The sequence below is a fragment of the Rosa rugosa genome, chromosome 6 (assembly GCF_958449725.1).
Source record: "Rosa rugosa chromosome 6, drRosRugo1.1, whole genome shotgun sequence".
NCBI classification, from domain to species: Eukaryota; Viridiplantae; Streptophyta; class Magnoliopsida; order Rosales; family Rosaceae; genus Rosa; species Rosa rugosa.
In genome coordinates, this window is record NC_084825.1 from 47,589,420 (window position 1) to 47,599,548 (window position 10,129).

The following is a 10,129-nucleotide window of genomic DNA, read 5'->3' on the forward strand; positions in this document are numbered from 1 at the left end:
TTCATAACTGTGACATGGCCAGTGACTTTGTCGGTGAAATCGGCACCATCAACACAAAAGAATCATGGCAACCGACATATTTGATTGAACACATTTTCTAGGATATAAAATTCCATGAAAACTACCTACATCCCAAAGAAGCATAAGAATACAAATTTATACAAATAACACACCCCTATGCTAGTAAAAACTCATCTGTAGCTCAAGAGCTAAATTAGACCATACGATGATTGTCAAGGGAAGAATACAATTTATAACCACCAACCATGAACATGTCAGAGTAGTGCTTTTTGGTGTTCAACCTAGACAAGCTCTCAATTGTCCAAGTCAATTTCACGGTTAGAGGCTCCTCCATTGGCTGATTATCAACTGTACTAGCCGGCTCCACTTGAGCTACTATAAACATCAAATACCATAAAAGTCCAAAACAAAAACAAGAACCATGTAGAGATGCACATGTTGATCATGGCTGAAATGAAAATATATGCGGAAAATAAAATATCATATTTATCAATCTTGGCATGAAAACCCAGAATTGGGAGTGACCACTATGCAAATGACATTGATATTTTTTATTAAAACAAAACAGGTCAGCAAATGGGTCAACCTCTCTTAAACAAGATGCAGATTTTCATGTTGTCTCATGAGTTCTGGTTTATAAAAGGTCAAACCAATTCAAACAAAGTCTGCTCATTTATATACACGTATATCATTCATTTATATACATGTATGCCACAATATTCGATCAGTCACAGTCACAGTCACACGCAGATACCCAAACAGATAGTTCCATATATAGATAAACTATACAATTTAAAGACTGAATTAGTACTTTTGTTACAGATTTCATAAACTCAATGAGATCCCAGCAAGCAACAGGACATGAGATTCTAAACATTACATATATGCTTCATCTGTAATCAATATGTATCAAACAAAAGCCTAATAAAAATCCATTCACTTGCACTCTAATCACCCAACTGCACCAAATTTGCAGAAAGCTCAATTATCCAAATCAACTACGCAACACACAAAGCTTCAACCCAACTCTCTAAACACAAAAATTAAGAAATCAAAACAGTAAACGATGGTGTTAGTGTTGAAAATACAAACCTTCCATCGGCTGAGGACCTTCGACCAAATCCGTATGCAGCACCAGCACCTCTTCATCCTCTTGCTGCAAGCACAGAGACACAGTCAGAGCTCTGATAGAGCAAAAAAAACCTAACCCTATCCTACTACTGAATCATAACCTTAGCAAATCGGTACTCTTCAAGTGAGGGAATCACAAAATTGAAGGCATTTTGAGAGCGAATGGGAGGACCGAAACCCTAAGTGATCAGTCATTGATCTAAGGCCGGAGCTGTAGCTATCGGAACCATCGCCAGTGCCTAGTCCTTGTATTGAAGCAACGACAAGTCGTACGAGCACGACATCATCAAGCTTTGCCGGTGCGGCGAGAATTTGACTTTTTTGACGGTGTAGCTGTGGCCGTTGAGCACCGAAATCGGAGCTCTGATGGATCTGACGTCCCAAACCTTGATCGATTTGTCGACGAAGGTGATGGCGATGACGCAGTCGTCGTACTTGTTCAAATCGCAAGAGAGGATCTCGAACTCGTTCGCCGGGATGATCATGGTGGATCTAGGCTCACGCACGTCCGAGACGCGTGCGGTACAGTCGCCGGAGGCAGAGTTGACGCAGTAGGAGTGCTCCTTGAAGGTGCGGACGGAGGCGGGGCAGAGATAGAGAGAAAGAGATTGGTTAGGGTCGAGAGTGTTCAGACGAGATTGGATAACGAGAGGGAGAGAGAGCTGCCAGTGGCATCTTTGGTAATTACATTTAATTTTAGTGGCAAGTTATTAAGAGGTAACCTTAATTATCATGAGAACATTTGTGTTATCTGAATTATAATAAGGTACTTCAAAATGACCTCTTTTATCATTGGCCCTAAAATTATACTCTAAGGTTGAGAAAATTTTAGTGGGAAAATAAGAAAATGCGATTTTGGCCAAAATCGTGTGCTATCCCACAGTTTTGAATGAGAAATCATGGTTTAGAACATTTTTTTATTTTTTATTTTTAAGAAAGTTATGAGTATGAGTTTACGATTTCAATGAAATAAGTAGCATGATGGTTCGAAGTCCGGAGACCTGATTCAAATTTGAGCAAAAAAAATTGATATGAAATAACCTGTGGTGACGAATGCTTGATTGGCAAACAGTTGTTAAAATGATAGAGAAGCAATTTTTGTTGCGGCAACTATTCCATTCATTATAGAGGTTATGTGGCATACTCCTTCTATTTTACAAGTTAAGGTTAATACTGATGGCGCAGCTAGAGGCACTCTCGATCCAGCAGGTTTCAGTGGCATTTTTCGTGATCATTTGGGGCGTGTGCTTGGTTGTTTTGCGGGGGCTCTTGGGGTGGCCTATGCTTTGGAGGCTGAGCTTCAGGCAGTGATTCATGCTATTCATATTGCATCACAGAAAGGTTGGCGTTCCCTATGGATTGAAAGTGACTCGGCTTTGGTAATTCATTTTTTGTCTTCTCTTCAGAGTGATGTACCATGGCGATACTCTACCAATTGGTTCAACTGTCGGGTTATGCTTGCATCTATGCCGGTGAAAGTTTCTCATATCTATCACGAAGGCAATCAGGTAGCGGATTCTTTAGCTAATTTTGGGGCAAATAAGGTTGGTGTTCATTGGTGGGACTCTTGTCCTCCTTGTGCACTTGCAGCATATTCCCGAGATTTGGCAGGCCTTCCTAATTTCAGGTTTGCATAGTGGATGTTGGTTGCTTTTCTTGGGTTGTTCTTTTGGGGGTCCTTCTTAGTCCTCAATTTTTTCTCTTCTTTACAGATAGGACGATTTGCTATCTTTAATGTTGGAAATTTCAGTCCAGTTGTAATGTTTCTTGGTATTGGGAGATGTTTTGGTTTATGTCCCCCTCTTCCATCTTGTATTTTATTTTTTATTATTCTAATAAAATAAAATAGAGGGACGGGGGTGGGTCTCCGGGTGTAGTGGTCCCCTCTCTATTATGGAGAGGGTAGGCGCCTTGCGCAATGACCACTAACGAGGGGCTAATATGGCATTATCCTCTATTTTAATTTATTAAAAAAAAAAAATTTGTTGCTGCAAGAGGTTGTTAAAAACTTTAAAAGATAGGAAAGCAACTTTTGCTGACGAAAACAATCGCAAAAAGTTGTTAAATTGGTACTGACGCAACTGTTGCCTACAACATGCCATGAGCGTAAAGTAGATAAGCGGATTTAAATGACATGGAATTCAAAGGTTGAAAAATAAATGAGGATAAATGGTGTAATGTAAAAAAAGCTATAAAATAGATAATTGTGAGTAAACTAGAGAGAAAAGATGTTGGAATTATTATTGTATTGAAGTTGTTCTCTGGGTTGGGGATCTTTTACTAGGGGTGGGCGCGGGTCGGGTCGGATGGTTTTGGACCAAAACCGCATCCGACCCGTATTCTTCAGTGGGTTGAATTTTAGAACCGAAAACTGAATGTTAATGGGCTGAGCCGAAAAATTCGGGTGACTCGAATTTTCAAGTCCGTTCAGTTCGGTTTTGATTGATCGGCGTCGTCGTTGGTAGGCGGCGTTGTGCGGAATTGCAGATCAAAGGCTGAAGGTCGGGCTCGGCAATGTGCAGATCGAAGGCGTTGGTAGGCGGTAATGGATTTGTTGGTCGGCGGTTGTGAGAGAGTGGTTGTCGAGAGAGATGAGAGGAGAAATGAGAGGCTAAATTAGAGTTTAGGGTTTTGTTCTAAGGAGAGGATTCATTGCAATAGGTTCTATGTATAACCTAATTTCAGGCAATAAGAATTCGACAACCATTAAAAATTAAATAATTAATTACTCGGACGGTTTGGTTTTGTTCCGGTCAGTTCAAAGACTGAACTCGGTCCTGAACTGAAAAAATCTAGTCCGGTTCGGAAATGACACTTTTTTTGCAGTATTTAGTCCGGTTCGGTCCTCAAGCCGATTTTGCACTTCCGGATCGGTTTATGCCCACCTCTATCTTTTACAGTCACTTGCTATTTGCAACATTATTCTTCTTGATTTGCTTTCTATATATAATCGTGTCTTCAATGCTTCTAAATACGTCCAATTAGCCATAAATGTTGATTTCTTGTCATTTAACACCGCTCATATACTTGGTATGTAAAACCATCTATTGGTTAAATATCAAATCATCAATGCCGGTGAATTTCGATAATAATTAAAGATAATTATTTAATTTTTTAAAATTATCATTAAATGTCATAAACTGCCTCTCATCCGACGACTAGAATTTAGCAGGCCAATATGTAATAAATAAATATAAATAAATGATATAAAAGCAGTCCGTGTCGGGGAAAAAAGTTTTTAAAGTGGTACTAAAGCAACTTTTGTCGGCTTATTTTCGTTGGTAGAGGTTTTGCTGACGAAATTTCATTTGTAAATGTTTTGTTTCCTGTTGGGTGATACTTTGCCAATGAAATTTCGTCGAATAGCGTTTTTAAAATGATATGAATGTGACTTTTACAAACAAATATATTTTTTGCATTATTTTTACGGATAAAATTTATAAATGGTGTCAGCATGACGTCATTTTGAAATGATAAAAAAAAAAAAAAAAAAACCTTTACATACAAATATGGCGTCAGCATGACGTTGTTAGAAGAAAGATTTCTAAATGGAACAAAATTCTAAAATATATTTGGCATTTCGAAATAAAACAAAATTCTAAATTAGATATCTGAATTTTGTTCCGTTTAGAAGTCTTTTTAGAAGGTGAAAATTTCAAAACTAGATTTTGCGGACATTCTAAATTGAACAGGTCTGATGGGTCAAACATAGGGAACCAATCATTAGTTCCCCCTGCGGTAATCTTCGCACAAAATTGATTGACTGGGAAACCATGCTCGCAGGTCTGTCTTTTTCTCTCTGCATATTACGTGCTTAGCTCAAGTGCACTCCAACTGTTCGATGAAATGCCCCTGAGAGATGCTTTCGTAATTTTGATTGCTACCCTGTATTCTTTGCTCTTAGAACATTGTGAATGAGTTTGGTTGCCATGAAATCCAATGTTTGCATCGAATGTTTGTGCGTTACAGTTCACTAGTTTCATGTGTTGTTTGTAACCCCCAACTTGACATATGCTAAATGGGATTCTTGGGTTCTATTATTGTTCTCTTTGTTTTCAGGATTAGTTACTGGAAGCTACTTTCAGCCTGGAGTCGTCAAAATTGGTGGCCAGAGGCAAATTCCTGGTATCTCTAATGCCATCGTTGTTGGAACTTATATGAAATCTTCAGTATATGTTTGCAACATTTGTCGGTGTTGTTATGTATTTGTAGGTTTGAAGCAGGACTTATTGTGCTTGTCAAGTGCCAAGGTGTCTAGAATTTCATGCAGAGTTGTCAAGGAGGATGATGCCTCCCATAAGCATGAGGAACTTAGAAAGAAACGGCCTTTGGTTAAGATGTGTGGCATTACATCTGCAAGAGATGCAGCAATGGCAGCAGAAGCTGGTGCCGATTTTATTGGGATGATCATTTGGCCCAACTCTAAACGCTCAGTTTCACTTTCGGTTGCAAAGGAGATTTCGAGAGCTGCAAGGGAGTATGGGGCACAGCCTGTTGGGGTGTTTGTGGATGACGATGCGGACACAATACTAAGAGCCTCTGATGCAGCAGACCTTGAATTTGTTCAGGTATACATTTTTTAGCCAAGAATATGATTACTGGCACATAGTAGGTAAAAAGAAAAAATGCTTATGAAGGTAATGTTTTGAGGTTATGCAGCTTCATGGAGATGGTTCCCGTGCTGCTTTTCCGGCATTAGTCCAAAAGAACCGTATAGTATATGTTCTTCATGCTAATGAAGATGGAACACTCTTGAATCAAATTTCTACTGAAGAGTGTTCTCTAGTTGATTGGGTTCTTGTGGATAGTGCAAAGGGTGGCAGGTAACAAACCTTTTTACTTAATCAAGTCACATAAATAAATTCCATCTTTTGCTGTTTAACATAATATGATCTTGTTTTGATTCATTTCACCATTGAAATGCCTGATACAGTGGCAAAGGATTCAATTGGACACAGTTTAAGCTACCAAGTATTAGAAGCAAGCATGGTTGGCTTTTGGCAGGAGGGATAAAACCAGAGAATGCTTCTGAGGCTCTTTCTACCCTCAAACCCCAAGGAATTGATGTTAGTAGTGGCATTTGTGGCCAAGATGGCATCCAGAAAGATCCGTTGCGAATATCTTCATTCATGAGTGCAGTACATACAGTAATCTATTGATCCATCAAGGTTAGACGGAGAGGAAACGATTTAAGATATAAGTTATTTTAACAATGTAAACCTTGTATGCTAAAAAACAATTGATCTTAATACTTTGAGGTTTGTCAAATAGAGAAAGGTTATTTCGTTCACAATTCAATAGAGTACACTACATATATGCCCTTTGTTACAATTTAACAGCCTGATAGTCATCTAGGCTAGGCACCTATCCTCTTAATACAATAACAATGTACGTGAGGGCAGAATGGCTGCCCATGGCAGTAGTAAGTAGTTCAAAGTTGGAGAAAGAATTTAAAGCTTGCTATCCTTCAATTCTCGTACCCTGAAAACTTCACAACTTCATGTCCTAGATCCTAAGATCCGGAGAGTTTCTCATCAGTTTGATAATATACAACATCCCCAGTATCACTTACATAGTGATCCTTCTTGAAGCTTTTTACAAGGACTCCCAATAAATGGAACGGGAGAGGCCCGGATTTCTTTGGCTCCCTGTAGTACTTCCCAAACACAGGCTTGGCTGCCTCCGTCTGAAAGTAACAAGAAGCACATCAGAATTGGGCACAAAATTAATTGAATTTTGAGCCAAATAGTTTAGGTGAAAGTAGGTGTTACTCACTGCTTCTACTAAGTTGTAGTGTGGGATTTGAGGGAACAGGTGATGTATGACATGAGTGCCAATATCATGATGGATGTTATTGATCAGTCCATAGTCACGATCAAGGGTTGTCAGCCCTCCTCTTAGATAACTCCATTCCTGTTTGTTATTAGCAGAGAAGCACATATTAGCATCATTCATTTTACAGAAAAAGAAAGCATTTGCAGTGTAGGGAACGAGCAACAGTACTCGTGCTGCTATGAATTTGAAAGTAAAAAGTATTGAATTTGAAATGCAAATTGACTTAAGGACGCGTGAATAACATCTAACTCAGTAAGTTGAATACTTTACCTTTCCACGATACCATGGAAGCTTGTCCTCATGACCATGGTGATGCAAGTAAGTCACCAAGTCCAACCATATGACGAACCCCTGCATTTACACCAAATTCAAAGAAACCAATGTGACAATCAAAAAAGGATGATTGATACCAAAGCGCATCAAAGCATGAGGAATTAGAACCTACCCAGTATGGAACTCCATAAAGCTTAAGCATTTGGATTGGACCCATTATAAAGGACAGACCAACAAGCACGGCAACCATTGCAGTCCAACAGGTAGTGGAGGTAATAATATCTTTCCTTTCATTTGGAAGAAACAAATCGCTGTTCGGATTATAATGAGAACCTTTCTTTCCTGGACTTCTACTCCACTGTGATCAAAATCAGCATTAATCAAACACTCGAAATGAGAAAAGGATCTCTCAATTGCCAAGCACATTAGTAATAAAAAACTCTAAGAACTTAAGAAGCAAGCAGCAGAAGGCTTACCAGATAAAAGGGGTAAGCGAGCATAGGGAAAGGCAAGGCAAACCTCAATATCTGAGTAGCCTTATCCAAACGTTTGAAAATTTTCTCAGTTAACTGCAAAATCAGATAATGCATAGTTGCTAATTCAGTAACTCAATGCCTGAAAAAAGAATAAGAACAAACATATAACCATAAATGTGAACTTACCGGATGCCAAGACTCATCATTTTCGACATGACCATGGTTCTGATGATGAGTTCTATGACTTATTCTCCTATAATAACAATGACACATGTTAGAATGAAGAATGAAAAATGAAGCATAATATAACAATGAAGAATAGCTTCTTCAGGGTTTTTAGAAATATAACTAACCATCCATGGTATGGGACAAGGATTGAAGAATGAAGAAGATGACCCACCACACTATTCAGCTTTGGGTTGTTAGAGAAACTTCCATGACCACTGCAACAACAAAACAATTCACTTCAATCAGTCAGCTTAAAGACCACTCATTTGAACCAAACTCAATAGAATAAACCAAATTTTACTTACCAATCATGGCCAAGAACAAAGAGAGCCCAGAACATGGTGCTCTGAGCAAACCAGTAAAGAGGCCAAACAGCCCAACTGTTAAAGTAAGCCGCCACAGCCGCCAAGCCAAAAACCACAGCCACATCCCTCACAACATAACTCATAGACTTCCAAGGATTCTTAACCCAACAATGCTTCGGAATTGCTGCCCGAATATCACCCAAATTAAACGGAGGAGCTGCACCAGGGTCAAACTCCCCACGATCTTGATCAACCCCATTTACACTATCTTCTCCAAGAGTTACCACATTCAGTGGAGCACTGACATTGAGTGCCCAACTCTGCCCTCTAAACCCATTTGAGAGCCTCAAAGCAGAACCAAGATTCTTGCTTTTGCTGAGCAGCAATGGCCTAATGGGTTTTGAGGTCAGGCCATTTCTGGTTTGAGGGTAGATTCTAGGGAGAGGCTTTAGGCCACATTCTGAGATGACCCAACTCGCCATTGGAGAGAGAGAGAGAGAGAGAGACCCAGTTGCAGCAAACCCCAAAGACTTGATCTTTTGGGTGCCTCAAGCTTTTATGAAGTAATGTGAATGAACGTGGAGCAACGTGAGCTAGGGAAATCGAAAAGTGAGAAGATAACACAAGGGCTAAGGGCTTCTCTCCTCCACTTCCAACAACTTGTGCTTCTTGTTGCTTGTCCTCTCTATTGTATCTATTATTCTACCACTTAGCTTCAGACTTTGAGTTGTTTATATATGCAATTTGTGCGCGTGAAACAAGTCTTTGGTATAGAAAGCAAAAAAAAAAAAAAAAAAATCTAGTTCAATTATTCAAACATAAACAGAAATGAAACTAATAAGGTTGAATTTGGACCATTATGGGACTTATATAAAGCGGGACCCATGGATGTGAAATGGGAGACGCGGTCAAATTCTGGCGGGGAATGTGAGATTCTGGGGTTGGAACTTAATTGGAAATTTGGAATTCCTCTTTCTCTGGGATTTACTCTTTTTGGTCCATGTCAAAAACGTTGTTGTTGAACTTGAACCATCAAAGAGTCATTTTTTATATTTTCCTCCTCTCTTTTTTGGCCGGTGTCAGTTTTTAAGGAGAATAATTATTTCAGGCTTCTTGTGTTCTCATAACTTTGTGATGATCAAGAGAGAAACAAAGAGTGATTGATTGGCCTTTACTTGTGATTTCCTCGTTTGAAGTTGACTTCTATCTCATTTGTGAGTGATAAATTGATGTGCTATTATTGGGACAGTTCTTATTGGAACGGGATAAACTTGCTTGTCCACTCATTTATTGACGATTTCATCTTGAATTTTTGTAATCAAAATTGTTCATGTTTTTTAGAATATAATGTAAAGATCACCTCTGAAATAAATTCATTCATAGTCTGATATTAGTGATTGATCAAATCATATCAAATAAATGAAAATTATTAAGACTAATAAATTTAACAGTCCATTCATTTTCTACAAAAATGATGACTAAAAGACCTCATATTTGATTAAATAGTTTTATAGATGATCTTCATGTGGTTTGGATACAAAAACTCAAGATGAAAACTCGCCAATTGCAAATGAGTTATCGAACAAGTTTACTCAATTATCCTTATCATCAGTTTTTAAACTAAAAATAGATTATGCAGTGTACATTTGTAACATTTGATTGAGTGTTACTATTGGGACCTCTAAATCTGCTCACTTAACCTCGCTCTATTATCAATTATTAAATGACATATATAACCTACTATAAAATGACTATTAAGGACAATAATTATACCAAAAAATATTACATTGATTTTCTGTGGACTTTCCAATTCAATAATATTAGATTGCATTTATTATTTTCCTTATCTATTTTCATTTT

The 10,129-nt window shown here is 38.4% G+C and overlaps 2 protein-coding genes and 1 long non-coding RNA gene across 3 annotated transcripts; 1 reads left to right on the top strand and 2 right to left on the bottom strand.

Annotated features, from left to right (window-relative positions):
• Positions 1 to 85: 85 nt before the first annotated feature.
• Positions 86 to 1,935, bottom strand: LOC133718617 (uncharacterized). Its single transcript, XR_009850415.1, has 3 exons — positions 1,254 to 1,935; positions 1,114 to 1,177; positions 86 to 396 (listed from the first exon to the last, which is right to left on the bottom strand). It is a non-coding gene; the product is annotated as an uncharacterized LOC133718617 (long non-coding RNA).
• Positions 1,936 to 4,748: 2,813 nt separating this feature from the next.
• On the top strand, positions 4,749 to 6,445 carry LOC133714670 (N-(5'-phosphoribosyl)anthranilate isomerase 1, chloroplastic-like). The gene is made up of 5 exons (XM_062140839.1): positions 4,749 to 4,935; positions 5,212 to 5,277; positions 5,365 to 5,720; positions 5,812 to 5,975; positions 6,086 to 6,445. The coding sequence occupies exons 1-5, from the start codon at positions 4,926 to 4,928 to the stop codon at positions 6,309 to 6,311; spliced, it is 822 nt and encodes a 273-aa protein (XP_061996823.1). The 5' UTR covers positions 4,749 to 4,925; the 3' UTR covers positions 6,312 to 6,445.
• Positions 6,392 to 8,976, bottom strand: LOC133714669 (omega-3 fatty acid desaturase, chloroplastic-like). The gene is made up of 8 exons (XM_062140838.1): positions 8,270 to 8,976; positions 8,090 to 8,179; positions 7,923 to 7,989; positions 7,737 to 7,829; positions 7,433 to 7,618; positions 7,258 to 7,338; positions 6,928 to 7,065; positions 6,392 to 6,838 (listed from the first exon to the last, which is right to left on the bottom strand). Exons 1-8 carry the CDS (start codon positions 8,749 to 8,751, stop codon positions 6,665 to 6,667), a joined length of 1,311 nt encoding a protein of 436 aa, XP_061996822.1. The 5' UTR covers positions 8,752 to 8,976; the 3' UTR covers positions 6,392 to 6,664.
• Between the last annotated feature and the right edge of the window lie 1,153 nt (positions 8,977 to 10,129).